Raw genomic sequence first — 18,948 nt, 5'->3', positions numbered from 1 at the left:
ATGCTACCTGATCATTACCCGACATACCATAGTCCAGGCCCTTGTTACATCTAGGCTGGACTATGGGAACATCCTCTATCTGGGAGTCAACAAAGAGGTAACGCATAAGCTGCAGCAAGTGCAAAATTCTGCTGCCAGATTACTTTGCCGAGCTTCCAGAACCGCATCGGCCTCCAGGCTGCTGGGGAACCTCCACTGGCTTCCAGTGGAGATATGGGTCATGTTTAAGGCCCTTACCTACATCTTTCGTATCAAGCATGCCAAGTCTCCCCGCTACTACAGTTAACATATATGAAATTGCTACTCATTAGACTTCCTTCCCTCGATGGCTAATATCTCATTATGTTGGAGGTTGAAAGTGTTAACCTTATACACCAGAAACCTGAGACACAAATTTGCAAAGGAAGCTTTTTTCACCGAAAACAAAGACATTCCTTGGAATGGTTGCGCCTAAACAATTTTTTGTTGATCAGGATATCGCCGGGATGTACCTTCCACTGTACCTAAGAGAATGAATTGGAACTTTAAAGGGTTTGGTAACTTTGTCTTTGCACGCCCCTCTATGTAATTCATACTCTTGATGCTCTCGGAGGAATATGAGCCCTGTTGGCTCCACTTCCACCCGTACAGAGAAGCAGGTCAGTCAGGGTGTGGCATATGCAAGGAAAGCATTTTTACCAGATTAGCAGACTGATGATTAACCAAGCTAATTGTTTTGGTGAAACTGTTGATGTAAACATATTCTTCACCTTATGGGGTCCCACTGGGTTCAATTCTCAGTCCACTGCTGTTTAACATTTATGTTAGACCCCTGGCAGTTATGGTAGAGGAATATGGGTTGTCGCTATTCTCATACTCTGACGATACCCAGATTCTCTTATCTCTCTCAGCGGGTAAGACCTCAGAGCCTTCTGCTCTCAGGACAGGCCCTTGTTACATCTAGGCTGGACTATGGGAACATCCTCTATCTGGGAGTCAACAAAGAGGTAACGCATAAGCTGCAGCAAGTGCAAAATTCTGCTGCCAGATTACTTTGCCGAGCTTCCAGAACCGCATCGGCCTCCAGGCTGTTGGGGAACCTCCACTGGCTTCCAGTGGAGATATGGGTCATGTTTAAGGCCCTTACCTACATCTTTCGTATCAAGCATGCCAAGTCTCCCCGCTACTTGCAACACCTAGCCTGTCTTTATGTTCCCTCTCGCACTCGGTCTTCCGCACAAGAGAAATTCCAAGTCCCTAAGGTCAGACTTTACCGCATGGGAGGGCGCTCTTTTGCATACTTGGGTCCTGTTTTATGGAATGCTCTGCCTTTATCTCTCCACACGTAATCAAATCGCCTTCTGTTTCGCAGATTTCTCAAGACTTGGCTTTTCAGCCAGTAGGTAGGTCTCCCTCTTCTCTCTGCTGTTCCCTCATGGTGCCAGGAAACCCTTTTTGGGTAGCCGTTGCGCTGACTCATAAATTTAATTAAATAAATTAATAAATAAATGCCCTCTATGCGGGAGCCCAGACCAAGCTCATCAAACGACTACAACGCATCCAAAATGCCTTGGTACGACTGATCCTCGACGTACCACGACACTGCCACATCACCCCCCCACTTGAGAAACCTGCACTGGCTCCCCGTCAACAAGAGGATATCCTTCAAGCTCCTCATCCACGCCCAAACCACTCCACAAGACCGGCCCAGCCTACCTCAACAGACGGCTCTCCTTTACATCCCCAACCGCCAGCTACTCTCCGCCGACCTCTCACTCGCCACCGTACCGTGCATCCGAAGAACAACCACTAGTGGGAGAGCCTTCTCCCACCTAACCGCCAAGACATGGAACACCCCCCCCCCCCCCCCCACTGAACCTACGACAGCCCCAATACCTGCTGACCTTCAGGAGGATACTCAAGACCTGGCTGTTCGATCAGTAGCGCCCCCCCCCCCCCCCCCTCCCCAGCGCCTTGAGACCCTCGCGGGTATGTAGTGCACTTTACAAATGATTTATTGATTGATTGATTGACTACTGCCCTGACTCTTTTACAGAAAAAAGAGCCAAACCAATGTAAACCAGTTATTCTGGAAGACATCTATATGTTGAAAATATTGTAGCAAAATGGAATACTCATTGCTGTCAACCACTACAATTCCACCCAAGTTTGCGTCCATTCAGGTCATGTAAACAAACATGACCCAAGCGTACCAATTCAGTGCCTCACAGAGTGAAAAAAATGGCCTTATGTTGCAATTAAATGTTATTAGCCTGGACATAGGTTTGATGATTTTATAGTACTTCTTCCTCCTGCGGTGTTTCATCATGGGGAATATTTGATATCGGGTGATAGATTGTGCGATAAATGCTGAAGATGTAAACCAGAGCACAGAGGTATTTACCATCTGTCAAAGACAGTATGCCGCAGGTGGCCATGAAGCCAGAATTTTAAACATTTGGGGATAAAAGCGATTGAACAAAAAAACAAAACATCTGCTTTTCTTGTTTGTTCATGTGCTCATATGATAGTTGAGCACATTTCTTGAAGCTGGGGGTTATTTCCATGGCATTAAGTCCATGTCAGTTTTTACGCTGTTGTTGAGTTCTGTGAGTTTGACATCAATTTTGCCTTTGAAGGTATTACAGAGGGCTTGACTAGAAACAGTATCTTACAGGGTGGCCTCTGGGTTGAGCTCTGATTTAGGAACTGGAAATAAATATGTGTGAGCTGATACAGCAGCGGTTTTCTTGCAAAGAGTATATTGTTCTGAATGTATATGTCTCGTAAGCTGATGATGCAGAATGATAGAATGCAGCCTGAACTGGATTCACGTACTAAGGGTGGCAACGTACAGACTAGATGCTTCTTTTGCAGAACTAAAGAGAATAAATAATATCTCATCAAATAGGGGTATTTTCTCCTGAAAACCTCAAACGTTTACAAAAATGTAGGAGTGTGTTGGAATATTTTGAATATTTGAATGTTGAGAGCTTCATTGAAGACAAAGAAGGGGCTTGAATGAATGAATGAATGAATGAAGGACATTTAATATAGCGCACAGCTACCCCAAAAGAGTGTCCCGGCGCTGACAGAGCAAGTGGCAGGATACTTGATGGCTTGGGGCCAATAATGGCTGGTATTGGCCTTCTGCTCCCATAATCCAATGTTTATCTTTCTGTTTCTCTCCTTTAAAATGTTGAACATTTTACCCTAAGGGACTGAAATTTTCTAATGTGATTATAAGCTTTCTGGCTCGAGCTCTATTGGCTGTTTAAGGCCCTTAACGGCTGCTCGGCCCTTAAACACGGTCTTTTAACAGCCAGTATAGCTCTCATTAGCGGGCCATAAGGCCATATTATGAAGGTGAACAAGTATTATTTCACTGCAGCCTTTGAGGGTTTTTTCAGTGTCTTCATCACAGGATTCCAATTTTGAGGTTATTATTTATCAACAGATATTTATCTGAACCCTCCAAGGGCATTCCTTTCTTCCATTGACTGAGGTTTTTTTGTTTTTTTTCAGCAAGTGCTTTTAATTTGCAACCATTTCCAGGATGAGGCTGAGTGTTTAAAGACATGCTTGTCAGGCACGCTTGTAAATCCTTGACAGGTAGTCAAGGGATGAGTGGTCGTCTTCGATGGCATTTTAAGCTCTCCTGAAGAGCACAATTATTCTGTCTCTCTTTTTCTCAACTAGGTTTTTTCCAGCTGGCTCAGGCATGATAGAGTATGTTAGCTTTTTATGCACATCTCGAAAAAGTCAGCATGGAACAATCCGCGCAGTCTCTACTAGACACAAAAAGTCCTTAATTCAATGCCAAGACGAGATCTTGCAGCCAGGCTTCCATAGTACCAACCCCACGGGGGCCTGCCAAAATACTTGATCTATCGTTTACAATGAATGGACTGCAAATTCTCGGGGAATTAATAGGCTGGTAAAAGGCTCATGTAGTTTACAAATGCTACTGAACAGTTGCTTAAGGCTTGTTGGAAAGCGAACCTTTCAGAAACAGCACTTGGCTTGAGGTTTAAGAAGCCATTTATGCGCTGTCCATAAAACCTTTCCAGTAAACTGATTTTTGCAAAAATCCATAAAGGCATTATTTGGCAGGTGCGTTGGTGAAAAAGGGGAACTGTTTGCCAGCAATAGCGATATTTTGCATTAGGGGGACTGAAGGGACTAATATCATTCCCGGGAAAGAAATGGACGCAATATTTATTATTAGCTTCAAATTCCCCCTTCACAGTTTTATATGCGTTCCAAAAAAATGAAAATACTTTAATTCCGAAACAGGCTTGTCACAAAGTGTGCAGTGGAGATATACAAACGATGTAGTTGCTCTGGACTCAATATTTCCTGCTCTTTTAGAGTTAATTCAGAGGAGTACACATGAGAATTCGCCCATTTGTGATTATTTTATTGTTTGTTTGGGAGCAAGGTCTTTGCACACTTTACTTGAGGAGATTTGACATTTAACTTGATGCTGATTGATGTGAGATTATTGAAATCAGTTGAGCTTCTATTAAAGGTTTCCAAAAATGTATTGTGATAGAGGAAAAAGCAGCATTTGAAGCTTGCCATAACGGCAGTAAAAAGAGTAAGGGTCTTGTTACGATCTTGGCGAATGGGATATTCCGTCACAACCGTGGCGGATGTCCCGTCCGTCGTATTATAAATTCCATAGGATATAATGAAATTGTAATTTAGCAGCTCGGATATCCGCCATGTTTGTGACAGAGTAACCCTGTCCATCAAACTCGTAATCAGACTCTAAGTCATTTTACCTTCTTATGGCAATCCTTTAATGCAATCCCTGACCTCCGAGTGTCTCATACTTGCATTTGTGTAACATATATGTATGTTTCTCATAATAATCTGTCGGTATAGATCTCAAATCACCTGCCTTTGGTGCGTGACAACCACTCTGGGGGTTAATACACTGGCTCTACCGCCAGTCTGACAGCAACTGGCTCCCAGCTGCATCCTCAGATAGCAATCTGCAACAATCAATAGTCGGCACATTTTTTTACAGCTCCAAGAAATCTTCATTCAATGCTTTTTACAGTATTTTGGGCTCTGTAAATAACAGATGGTAGTATTTCCCAACTTATGGTAATCATTTATCTACCTTTGTAGTACAAAAGAGTTAGTGGTCTTTGCCGGGATTTGAACTCATGGCCTTCAGATCACCACTGTATTCAAGACATGACCATAAAACTCATTGAGATAGTCCGCAAGCATCCTCACATATGGTAGGAGAGGGAAGTACGACTTTGTTAGTCGATATGGTATGCACTTGAATCAGTGTTTACCCAGGGTGCTTTAATGCGTTTGCTGCTTCAAGCGTTCCGCGCCGGTGAGGAACGTTCTATTAAGCGGGCAGGGCCGCATCGGCCAACGGACGTGCGCAGCACTACCGAGATAGTGCTTGCGATGGCCGTTGGCCGACAGAAGCAGCAAACGGGTTAAACATGTGGATTGAAATACACAGCTGAAAGGTAAAAGAATGTCATAGTTGGGTGAAAAAAGTAAGCCCGTCACTATAATTGAGTCTCACCTAGCAAGCAGCTATCCAAAGGTTGAGAGGTAACCAATTGATACTCTTCTGGTTAGGGGGCTGAAGAGACCACCAATATGTTGCCCTTTCGGATATGATACAGCATAGTAGTGTCACACATAGGGACCGAATACAGACGTAAAGGTGTAAAGACTCACATTGGAGCATAAAACTAGGCTAGAAATGAGGTGTAGGTTGAATTGGAAGGATCATAGATGTTTTCCTTGTCTGTAAGTGTATGAGGATACAGGAGGAGAAAAATCATTAGGTTTGCTGGAGTCTTCCTCCTTCTCCAAATGAATTGGAGAATCGTTGCAGTGTGATAACGTTGAATAGGCAGCATCAAAACAGAAGATACCTCGGCTACCACAGCACATCCTGCTAAACGCAATTTAGTATAATTAAACTCTTGTAGTGCTATTGTTAGAGATTGTATAAAAAACATAATTGTAAAGAGGAAGATGCACCTTTTAATCATTTCTATTAATGTTAAGTTAATATTGATTTCACTGTAACCTACAGAAGAATTGTTTTTACTTGAATATTCTCAATTTGTCTCTGTCTTATTAGAAGAGGCATAATCTCACACTGACTGATACAATAAATAAACGGGAGAGCGGCATCACCCTCTCTTTATAACATGTGATCTCTGGCCGGTTTACCAAATAATTATTGCCACAGAGCTCCATCAAGGAAACTTTCAGTAATCTTTTGAAATGTTTAAGGAAAAGATCCACTGTATTTTATGATCCATAGTTGCTCTAATAATGCTAGTAGGGTAATGATATATGCGACTAACGCTAAGTATTTGGTTGGTTGCCTCACTCCAAAGCAATTAACGCACTGAGCCGGCAAAGCTTTCAACCAGCAGCACAATATACTGGTGGTTATCCAAATACATACAGGAGAGTTGGATTTTAAAGTTAATGTTATCTGTATATTTTAAAGTTGCATCCTACTCCTGCTTAACAGCACCATCATCATCATCATACCAAGATACCCACAGTTCTTCATCCCATGGCTGGATATTGAGTTAGATGCTGGATCCAACTCTTTAAGTTTATTAGTGATGACATGTTCATGTAAGCCTCTTGGAGCACATGAGGGTATCCTACAAACATTTGGGTTCCAGGAACAGTATAAGTGGATCATTCTGTATAATTTCCCTGGCTGATGTCTAGTTGTCGATTAGCAGAGACATTATTTCTATACTATCTGTGAAGAGCCACAATACGTTGCATCTGTTTGGTGGAAGGATGTGACAGATCCTACCTCTTCTTGCTGTTCATGCTTATGGTCTTTTGAGGCTTTATTCCAGTTCAAAACAATTGGAAAGATTAGTCACATCTATTTCCTTCAAGGTGGTGGCAGTGCAACTTACTGCCTGCAATTAGACTATATGTACTTCTCCAATAATGTGTCGTCACTGCAAAGATTTGTGTTTCGCATTGATAGGCCATCACCACCTGCTCAAAGCCCTTTCATCTTGAACTAAAGTTCAATTTTAAGTTATGTTCAAATTATTTGCCCAACTTATCGATCTACTCCTTAAAATGGGAATTGCCCTTTCCGCCTTCTACCACGAGTGACTAAATAGTCAATGCTTTACCTCTAACCAAACAGTTTGAGGTGTGCTTGCTGACCATAAGATTCATTTCAGTGGACTTATGCAGAGTCAAGAAATCTCATTGTAATGCGCATAAGCATCACCTTGACCAGATTTTCCTAAAACACCAACATTGTCTTTCAATCACAATAATTCACAGCAATGGTACTCAATGCTGCCCCCTGAGAAATAGCTTGTGTAGATGTCCAAATAGTTGAAAGGACCAATGCATAATGACAATTGGTAACATATTCTAGCAAGTAGTCAAACTAACATATTCTACTCACAATAAGACGATGAACCAATTGTAAAATCACAGCATGGCATCAAACCAGCTTGGTCCGGACAAACAGGGGCTTTGCCCATATTCAGAATGCCAATGGGTTTATGCCTTTTTTTCTCTTCTAGTCATCAATGACTCAGTGCTTTGGAGACCTTCCAACAGATTCACCAGAAACCTTTCTTTTGCCACAGCAAAGGCACTGATTCTAGTGTATCCCTTTACTTTGATTAGCAGGAATAGCCGCTGACGTCACCAGCACTCTGCATACCTTTGCAGCATAGGTTACCTCAGGTCCTCCTCTGTCCCCTCAGAAACCTGTTAAAATATTGCCTGGACCTTGCAGCCTTGCCCAGGAATAATCTGGCCCTGGCAATGTGCTGATACATCTGTGAAGGTAAGTCAGAGCATCTACTAGCCAAGAAAAGATGTCTTTACCTCCCAAAATGCTCCCAGCCATACAGTGAGCTTCCCTGCTCTCTTAGGCTTTCGCTGATACTACTAATCTCAGCACGTGGAACTTGCGGCGACATCCAGGAGAAAAGTATGCTATTAATAAACTACAGCAGTAATTACTTCTCATATCGATTATGGCAGGAGACCAAGGATTATAGGCCTTTGTTAAGGCTTTTTTTGGCCCCTACAACCACGGCCTGTTGTACAGATCAATGCCTAGGATGTCCATGTTAAGGACCCTTTTAGATTTGCGTTACTTTAAAGCTGTTTTACCTCACTCAGAGAACACAGTCCAATGGAAGCATACGCAGCAGGTCTTCCCCTCATCAGTCTTATATGTGTGGGCCCGGTGCCTTGGACATACACATAAATGTGACAAATGTTCATTCCACCGTGCCCCATAAACCAGAGTGTGAGGTGACCGCTGCCCCCTGAACAGCCACCTGTCCCTACCCCTACCCCTATTAAATGCTGCATCCTTAACTTCTAATCGCTTATTTAGTGTAACTAAGTTGTGTGCACTAGTGCCTCACAAGAGGAACTCTCCTAATCGGAGCCACCTCCATCCACTATGCTCACATCTCAACAATTCATCTTTTGTCAGTAGTTTTGTTTTTCTAAACCGCACAGATTCTTACTTCTAGGTCTAAGGTTAAAAACGTGTTGTCAGCTTCTTACTAGGAAATGCCACTTTATTTAATCGTCAAAATAAATGCAAAGGTGGCGTCGTGCTAGCTCTGGAGAGCACACAGTTCATATCTTCAGCCGAGCTAGAGTTTAAATGACCCGCAGTGTTTGAATCCAAGTATCTAACCCGATGTTGGACCCTCTGTCAGGGGTTGTATTTATGTTCGTAAAGGGCCGAGGCGACAGGGCTCATCCCTTACAAAGAATGAAACCACAGAGGTGTGTTTATTTCAGTTGCCACATAGAGCAAACATTTCTGTGTGATGAACGTTTTGGAATGACAAATGTAATACATAGAAAATATCTGCAGTGACTCGGAGAAGTGGAGGTGCTGACTTAACAAAGCATTGGCAAAGTCAATATGCCTAGTATTCACAGTGTTAGGAGATCTGGGAGGATTAACGGGAAAAATGAAGTGCCAGGGCCCTTATCAGTAGGACACTGCAGCCTGCACCACACAGTGCCCCTACCAGTGCTATAATGACAGCACCAAACGAGCTACTAACCATCACACTCCTACGAGTGTGACAATTCAGACTATTCCAGGCCCCCAAAGCTATAAGATGAGCATGGGCGGCAGGTATTTTTAATGTATATTGAATTAGTAAACATCTGTTGTGCTCACTCTAAATCAGAGAAACAGTCCACCTTACTGAGGTGGGGAAACTGTTCCAAGAGCAGTAACAATGGCTTGTATGTGACAAGGTGTTTCCGTTCCCCTTGCAAGAAGACCAATTAGGGTGGGCACAAGAACCTCTTTAACTTATAAAGTAAATTTGATTTTAGTCCTGGAGAAGGCAACCATTGAGCCTCCAGCGAGGCTGGCACTAAACCCAGTGGGAGGGGAGCTCCCACAGAACTAGCTTTGAGTGACCACAGAGGAGGGGGCTGCTTATTTCCCATCACACTTCTGCCTGAGCACACAGGCTTCTGCACAAGAGAGAAAGGGTTCTTCCATCTTGAATTTTAGGAATAAAGTACACTGTGGTATTGTTTGCAATAGTGTTGCCTGTGGGAACTGTTTAAGCTATTGGGCAGAGAGGAGCCAGGAGTAAACCCCACCTGCTACTTGGTCTTGACCATAAATGTGACACCCCAAGGCCCCCTCCTCAGAACACTTTTTTTGACCTGCAGAATATTCGAAGAGGACTGCACACTGCTTGCTGTAACCTGAAAGGAACCCTAAAGGACTAAACCTGTTCTCTCCTGAATTCAGGACAAAGACGTAGCGTCCAAGGGACTGCTTGTTGACCTACTGTGTTGCTGTAGGTGCACAATAAGCTGCAAGAGGCTTTTCTCTTAAATTCCTGGATGACCAATTGCAACTGGGCCTGTCTCAGTAGCCACTAGTGGAGTGAGTCTTGACCACCAAGTGCTGCTTCTGAGGTCTTGGACCCTTGGCTGTGTCTAACAGCACTTCTTCTAACAACGCTGGAAAGTAGGGACTTTAAAATGTTTCGGACTTCCTGACTTTCAGAAGTTTGGGACCAAACACCAAGCCAATCTGCCCAAGGTTCAATTTACTGGCCTGAAGAAGCATGTTTTTCCTGCTCAGGGCTTCTCAGCTGCCACAAATCCATGTAATCAGTGAGAAGGTATTCAACCTCGTGGAACTCATCATTGGATACATCCTGCAACCTTGTCCCACTGGAGGATTCTGAGTTCCGAAAAAGAGACTAAGTTCAAACACAGAAATGTTGACAGAGCATAGATACCAAAAATTATTCAGCTGACGTGGGACTTTTCTGAGGTGAAATTTGCATTTTTGCACTCTGAGCTTTTCCTGTCATAATGGACAGCTTCAGTATGACCTCGTCCAACTCCTATCTGTCTTTGAGAGGGCCTACAACCTTCCCCTGCTGGAGCATTTTGACTTCCATTTCAGAGACTAAGTCCTAAGGGTAAAACCTTAAACCGGGACACCTCTGGATTGGATATCCCTCCAACACTCCACCGCAGTTGGCATGAAATCGCACTCTAAGTCCTGGTCTACCTGACCATAGACTATCATTGGAGCTTTGTGCTTTTTAGTGCTATTTTTACTTTAAAATTTAAACATTTGTATCTCTGGGTCCCCCTATTAGAGTTTTGTTGCTTTGATGTAATTTTGTTTATTACATTTTACTCTATGTATCTAAAATGGAATGGGATTTTTATTGTATTTTGTTTTTGATTTTTTCACTGTTTTGTATCTTCTTATTGTATTACAATTTTTCACTAAGTTTTGCTTACCTGCTCTGTGCCTTAACTAGCAGGACATGAGATCAGGTTTAAATTACTCCAATCTTTGCCTGGACCTAACAGGTTAATGACTTTATTACATCTGGTGGACAATCATCAACCTCAATTAATAAATCACTTTCCTACACACATCCTTTGACCACAAATTATATTCCAGAGTTGACTTGTGAGGTCTAGGTAAAAGACAAAGAGTGTAAACTACAGAATCTGCACTAGTGTTTTATGTTATTGTCTAGTTCCTAATGCTTTTGCTGCCAACATGACATTTTAAACCAGCGGTAGCAGTGTTAGTGACAAGGGCACAAAGCTATAAGTAAGGATGGTAGCAGCCAACCCTAGCTACACCCAATGGACGTCTATGAGAGTACACTGTGTTGAGTCAGTATGCTGTATGTCTTCTTTCATTGAAATGTACTCACTCCTCAGGCAGTGGAAAGGAAAGGAAATAGGGTTTGACTTTCCCGTTATAAACAAATCTCACTTTTGCTATCTCAAACTTCTGAATCTGCATGCATATGTGAGAAGGCAATGTTATGATGGAGACCTGGATGGATTATGTAGTATAAGGCTTGCATAAACAATTACTTAAAGCACTTTCCCCTTATGCAGGTAATGCTTTTCTTTACTCAGCATCTATTTCACCAGCATGCCACATGTAAGCATATTATTTCTTCAGTGTAAGTATAACTCTTGAGATGAGGGATGTTTAATTGAAATTCATCTTATTTCCTATTGTATAGGGCGATATTGGTTCTGTGGGACCACCTGGAGCAACGGGGATTCCAGGACCTCAGGTAAGGTCCTAAGCACCTATGAGTGAATGCTGTATATTAAAAGTCGCGAGATAAAGTAAAATCTCTTGTTTCTCTGTCCCATAGGGTATTTCAGGGCCGGTCGGACAACCTGGATTGAAAGGTGATAAGGTGATCTAAATATTTCCATTTTCATAGTTCTGCGTAAATACATACATGCGCTGGTATTGATAATTTCCATAAATATGTTTATATGCATGTGGGTGGGTGTATGTTCATGTTCATATAAGCATATCTGCAGAGTGTAATCAGCTCTTAATAACCATTGTTGTAATGAAGAGCCATGACCTAAGAAGGGTGGACCTTCGAGCAGATGATAATGCCCATCTCCCTCAAAAATGGTTATAAACAGAATTTTACTAACAGCAGATTGGCATATATGTCTTTTGCACTCCTGTCTTTTCAGTAGTATGACATCATAAACCACAAGGTCAAAGGCTAGGGGACCAAGAACCAAGTGATGGCATCACAAGCCCATATTACACTTTGCTTGCCATGTATTTGTTATATTAAATCTTTATTGAAAACCTTAAATGAAATACTGGACTATACTTTTGGGATGTCTGCACCTAAAATAAGAAAAAATGCTTAATTCTGTGGTTAAAAATGTCAGAATTGTTTTTAAAAAAAGCCCTTTGATTTCTCAAGAGCATTGTGTTAGCAGAATGGGAAGATTGTTGAAACTGTTGTCTGTTTACCTTTTATTAATAGAATTTGGATAAAACAATGGGCAAAAGTAAAGCTCTGAAGAGTGGCTGTCTTTATGGTGATGAAGCCCGTACCCCATATTTCAGAGACCCGTTAATTATGTTGCCTCCCCACACTAAAACAATGACAACACATAACATATTACAGTCTGTGCATTTACAGATATATAATACACACGCAGATATATATGTATGAATAAATACATATATAAATATGTGTGTGTATATATATATATATTCACAGAAAAAACCATAGGTTATAGTGGATATATAGTTAGAAATTTGCATTTAGAAAACCTTGAAAATTCAATGAAAAAACCATTGGTTTTAGGCCATATATAGTTAGGAATTAGCATTTACAAAACCTTATTTTACTCGCATAAAACCATTGAAATTCCATATATAGTTAGAAGCGCTAACTATATATCGCGCACCCGCAATCCACTGCTGATGATGTCACATATTACATCATTCATGACATGGTCAGTGACATCACTGATGACATCACTGATGACATCTCAAATGACATCACTGATGACAACTCAAATGATTGTATGTGTCTGTAAAGTTTAAATATGTTTCACATATTGAAGAATGAGTGGATGTATAAGTGTCTGGATGAAGAATTTAGTAGGTGCATGACTGACTGTATGAGTGAGTGATTAAATGTGTCTCACTGAGTGCATGGGTTAGTGACTAAACTGTCTTAATTTGTGCATCAGTATGTTTGTTGTTGTGTAAGCTGCTGCATGTGTTGATCAGTAGCTATAAGAGTGGCCATATGGGTTATTGATTGGTTGCCCAAGTATTTGAATGGGAGGCTGAGTGTGTGTGTGGGTGGCTGGGAGGTGCGTGACTCTGTGCATAGATGTGTAAGCAGTTGATTCACTAGGAGTATGAGTTCAAGAGTGCATGTGGAAACAGCTATATGGGCGGTTGACTATGCATGGGTGTGTTGGTGAGTGAATGGATTTCTCATTGCTACATGAGCAAGTAAGTACGTATGTAAAACACAATACATGTGAGAGTTGAGATATATAAATAACTGAACATAAGAGCCAGTGAATGTGTGAGTGGCTGTATCGATCACTGTGAGCTTGTATCAGGGATTATATAAGAGAATAAATATGTGTTATTATATGTTTGAATAAGTAAGATGTGTATAACTTTATAGTTGAGGAAATGGAGGTGTGATTGATTCTTTGCATGACTGAGTAGGTGTGTGAGTAACTCCATGGATGAGTGACAGTCTGTGAGTGTCTGTTTATACTGAGTGTATGTAAGGTTATATTAGAGTCTGAAGAGGTTCATTGTATTATCACATAAGTGATGTGATCAGTGATGACAAATGAGATGTCATCAGTGATGTCATTTGAGTTGTCATCAGTGATGTCATCAGTGATGTCATTTGAGATGTCATCAGTGATGTCATTTGAGTTGTCATCAGTGATGTCATTTGAGATGTCATCAGTGATGTCATCAGTGATGTCACTGACCATGTCATGAATGATGTAATATGTGACATCATCAGCAGTGGATTGCGGGTGCGCGATATATAGTTAGCGCTTCTAACTATATATGGAATTTCAATGGTTTTATGCGAGTAAAATAAGGTTTTGTAAATGCTAATTCCTAACTATATATGGCCTAAAACCAATGGTTTTTTCATTGAATTTTCAAGGTTTTCTAAATGCAAATTTCTAACTATATATCCACTATAACCTATGGTTTTTTCTGTGAATTTCATTGGTTTTTTAATAGCAAATATGAAAAGCTTTAAAATGTCAAGTACGTGATAGATAAAAACATTTTCGTATTTATGCACGCTGATGTGCTTTGAACGCTGCACCCCCCCCCCCTCCCCTCTTTTGTCTTAGTAGTACTCTCTCTTTGCAGATACTGAAGGGTAGTTAACGCAGGCCTTTACCCCCGTTGTAATCCGTCGTGCCTCCTTGTCTCTCCATTTGATTGATTGTTGTCCAAGCATTTACTGTTTTAGAATTGGTTCTCTTTGGATCATTCTCTATTTACAAACAAGCACAAAGTCGCAATACTCTGTTTAGTCTTTGCAGATAGTGAAAAATCGTGTAAAATAATAAAAGTAATCGAGCAAAATCAGTAGGCCACTAATTAGATCTCTTTTTGACCTCGCTAAAATAGAAATATTAGGAACAACCCTTCATGAGAAATACGAAAATAGTGAGATGAACTGAGCTCCACACCATGAGGACTGCAAGACAGCTCGGCTCCATCACCCATACCGCACAAAATAACGACAAACCCTATGCAAATATTAAAAATATAGACAACACACCAGCAAAGAAACAGGGTAAAACATTTTATTAAAAAACTATTTACATAACGTTGTTTTATAAGATGATGTCAGTAGTGGACCGATGTGTGAATAGATCGAAAACAGCACAAGGCTCCAAGATCCAGATGGCAAGCTCCTGGATGTTGGGTGCCATAGTTTAGAGTTCTGAATTTCAGCCTTTTTCAATGCCTGTGCTTTGTTGAATCAAAATGGCGGCTTGACACAAAGCTGACTCAAGCGTTGCTACTGATGCTATGCAGACCAAAACTGGTTTTCAGTTTGTACATTTTTCTAGATTTTTCAATCCAAGTTTGGTTGACTTTGTAGAACGATGGCTTCAGATTTTCAACATACGGTGTGGTGGCGCTGACTGGGAGGGGGCGCTTCGCTCCTGCCCCCTCCCCAAGTAAGATTTTCATACGTGAAAGTACGTTAATGGTTTTGGTCCCTGAGATGCTTCGATGTCACTACCATTCTCAAATAGCATAAGTTCTGGATGTTGGGTGCCATAGTTAAGAGTTCTGAGCACTGCTTGTAACACTGTCTGAAGCTTATTTCCACCTACTGCAGCTTCACTATTCTCAAAGTAAGTGAGTGTCGTTTGTGGACCTGACTGCATTAGAAAACAATGTGATATGTTACCTTCCTAAACAGCTTGACGGAGGCCCCTGAGGGGCGGTGTGATGGCCATGGACTCGGAGAAGACGCTTGGCTCCGACACCCTCCCCAAGTCTTATAGCACTGGTGTAGCCTGAGATCGCCCCCGACATAGGCGGCCGGCTCCCGGGGTCCGGCTGAACTTTTTGCCTTTTGATGACTCTTCAATTCTGGACCTTGTCCCACAATCCGTTTGACCTGAAGACAAGCTGTAGTGGGGCGCCCCTTTATCGTTTTAGTTGCCATTCCGCCCGCTTTTGCTACACTGTGCCTCTTCCGCCATTCAGCTGTTTACCGCCCGCTCTTGCGACTACAGCGTCTCGCTCACCATGTAGTTTAGATGCGCCCGCTCTTGCGGTGCAGCGATAGGCGGCTGCCACAGGACTCTCAAAATGGCGGCCGGCTCTTCGGTTTTGGGCCTGGTCCACTAAAATGGCCCTGGGACACCTTGGAACTCGGACGCTTGTCTGCTAGGGCTTGGGTCCCATTCTCGAAAAGCGTCCCCTCAGCCGTGAAGATTCTACAAAAGTCTTGGGGGCCTCCGACTCCCGCAGGCTTCTGGTGGGGAGCGGCTGCCATGATTGCTCGTGGAATGGCCACGACGGAGCTACGAGATGGTAGTGGTCTCATGCTGACGCCAGCTTTAGTCTGAAACATCCAGAAACACTATAGACTACCAATTCGATCAGTTCCGGTAGCGCCCCAACATGACCCGGAAGAGAAGAACTTGCCCTCCCCTCTTTGACTGATGGTTCTTGTTGCCTGTCCCCTCTGTTGTCATTTAACAGAACTTTTTGGACTGCTGAAAGGGGTTGTGTTGTGAACGCTGGTTGGTGGAGACATTTTGACTATATTCTTGACCTACGTTGTCGCGTAATGCGTTTTATGACACGCCGCGTTAGCGCACCCGGAAGTGATCTGAGGCGCGGCGCGCAGCGCGTAACGTAAGCATAACAGGTCATGTGACTTGTTAATAAAACTTTTCATTGGTTCATTTTACTTTTGTTAATTTAATGATGAAAAGCTTGGTCATATGACCTAAAAATTACGCTTTTTATTATTTTCGAACAATATTTTTTTTTCAAACATATGTTATAATATTCCAGGCTAATGTACTTTCCCGGAAAATTTACAACTGTCTTGCAAGTAAAATATATTCCTTTTTCGAGAAAAAGGGCGTTTCTTCCTTCCATGACGGAGCCGTTGAGTAAAAGAGATTCGGCCTGCTGTCTTAGTCGCCGATACGCCTGATTATCAGATTCTTATCGATCACTTTATGTTGCAGGAGTGGAAAACACAACTGCCCTTGACCATTTATCTTTACTGCGTTCCTACATATTATACCTTTTTTCCGTCATGTAATTGGACTGCTTTATTTCACTTGCCTTTTACTGATTCGAAAACAGTGACTAAAAGTAAAAACTTTACAAATGTAAATACTACTACCGAGTTTTGTTTTAAAAACCTTTATTGTGAAAATGTCAGTATACAAATACGGGCCTATAACCACGTGGGCCGGCCACGGAGCAAACTGAAATCGTATATGATGAGGAGACATTTACACTGTAGAAGAACGTAACGAGCGGGCCATTATTTGACAAGAACAAAGGTGTCTAACAGTTGCGGAATCGGTGGACGTACATTTTGTAATTAAAATACGACAGGGCCACTTACAATAACATTTTCTAGATATACATTTGCGGGCAAGGAGTTACGAGTCCCATTTATACCGGCGCCATTTTGGGCGAGGCCGGGCAGGTCCAAGATATAGTCAAAATGTCTCCACAAACCATCGGCCAGACCAGAACCCCTTTCGGCCCTTTATGCTACAAGATGGTGTCTTCCATTCAGAAAATATTGGTGGCAGCATTTTGAAAGGAAACAGAAACAGCCGTTCTCGAGTTTCACATTGTTACATTTAGGAAGAATGTTGAAGAGTAGTATGTGGTAAATCTGAAGCCATTTTTCTACAAACTCTCAATCAGACTTGAATGGAAAAAAAAAACCTGAAGAATGTACAAACTGAAAACCAATTTTTGTCTGTATAGCACCAACAGTAACGCTTGAGTCAGCTTTGTGTCAAGCCGCCATTTTCATTCAATCAATAGCGTCCCCCTGCACACATTCAGGGACCTGGTCGTGTCTTCAGATGAAACGCATTGTAGGAAAAGAAGCAGAAAAGAAAAGGCAAAAAGTTCCGCCGGACCTAGTGAAGCTGCAGCAGGTGCAAATAAGCTTCAGACAGTCTTACAAGCACTGCTCAGAACTCTCAACTGAGGCACTCAACATCCAGGACTTGCCATTCGGATCTTAGCGCCTTGTATTTTTGTTTTGTTCTTGATGGAGGGGAAACAACAAAAAACAGGCATTGAAAACGGCTCAACTGGAGCAAAAAAAAAATTACTTCTTGGGTGCATTAGGGCATTTATGATTTTCGAATGCCGTATTCATCAGGTTGATGCTCATGTTGCCATAGGACAGCATAGCATTCACCTTCTTTGATCCAGGAGGGATGGAGAAAAACTGCCAGATGAAACTTGAAACTTGGCCATCCAGATCTCGGCGCGTTCGACTCACTGTACCGCAACAGTGACCGCAACTCAGCTGGACACGCCGTCTTTCGGCGCAGCATTGTAGGATGGCCACACCAGTGCGGCAATTTGCTAGACACCACCTCGGTGCCATCCGGATCTCGGCGCGTTCGAGTCACTGTACCGCAACAGTGACCGCAATTCAGCTGGACACGCCGTCTTTCGGCGCAGCATTGTAGGATGGCCACACCAGTGCGGCAATTTGCTGGACACCACCTCGGTGCCATCCGGATCTCGGCGCGTTCGAGTCACTGTACCGCAACAGTGACCGCAACTCAGCTGGACACGCCGTCTTTCGGCGCAGCATTGTAGGATGGCCACACCAGTGCGGCAATTTGCTGGACACCACCTCGGTGCCATCCGGATCTCGGCGCGTTCGAGTCACTGTACCGCAACAGTGACCGCAACTCAGCTGGACACGCCGTCTTTCGGCGCAGCATTGTAGGATGGCCACACCAGTGCGGCAATTTGCTGGACACCACCTCGGTGCCATCCGGATCTCGACGCGTTGTGCTGCCTTCGGCCTATTCGCACATCGGTCCGCTACTGACAGTGACCGCAACTCAGCTGGACACGCCGTCTTTCGGCGCAGCATTGTAGGATGGCCACACCAGTGCGGCAATTTGCTGGACACCACCTCGGTGCCATCCGGATCTCGACGCGTTGTGCTGCCTTCGGCCTATTCGCACATCGGTCCGCTACTGACGCCGCCTCACGTGCCAACGGATTTTCTACGCTTTTTGTAGCCCTATGTCGCATAACAGGTCATGTGACTTGTTTATAAAACTTTTCATTGGTTCATTTTACTTTTGGTTTCCTAAAGATGGAAGGCTTGGTCATATGACCTAAAAATAACACTTTTCATTGGTTTAGAACATTTTTTTTTCCCAAACGATGAAAGCCCCACCTTGTTTCTGGATCATTCAGACTGAAGCTGGCGTCAGCATGAGAGCACCACCATCTCGTGGCTCCGTCGTGGTCATTCCGCGAGCAATCATGGCAGCCGCTCCCCACCGGAAGACTGCGGGAGTCGGGGGCCCCCAAGACTTTTATACAAT

The 18,948-nt window shown here is 42.9% G+C and overlaps 1 protein-coding gene across 1 annotated transcript in view; it reads left to right on the top strand.

Annotated features, from left to right (window-relative positions):
- Nucleotides 1-18,948, top strand: part of COL24A1 (collagen type XXIV alpha 1 chain) — an 897,023-nt gene that overhangs the window by 418,335 nt on the left and 459,740 nt on the right. Inside the window, exons 15-16 of the mRNA XM_086954096.1 lie at nt 11,550-11,603; nt 11,688-11,732. Coding sequence (XP_086810222.1) covers nt 11,550-11,603; nt 11,688-11,732 — 99 coding nt within the window. The remainder of the gene's footprint in view (nt 1-11,549; nt 11,604-11,687; nt 11,733-18,948) is intronic.

This window comes from Lissotriton vulgaris, chromosome 1_1 (genome assembly GCF_964263255.1).
Source record: "Lissotriton vulgaris chromosome 1_1, aLisVul1.2, whole genome shotgun sequence".
Lineage (NCBI taxonomy): Eukaryota > Metazoa > Chordata > Amphibia > Caudata > Salamandridae > Lissotriton > Lissotriton vulgaris.
Note: the sequence above shows the minus strand (reverse complement) of the source record. Positions and strands in the feature narration are given on the sequence as shown.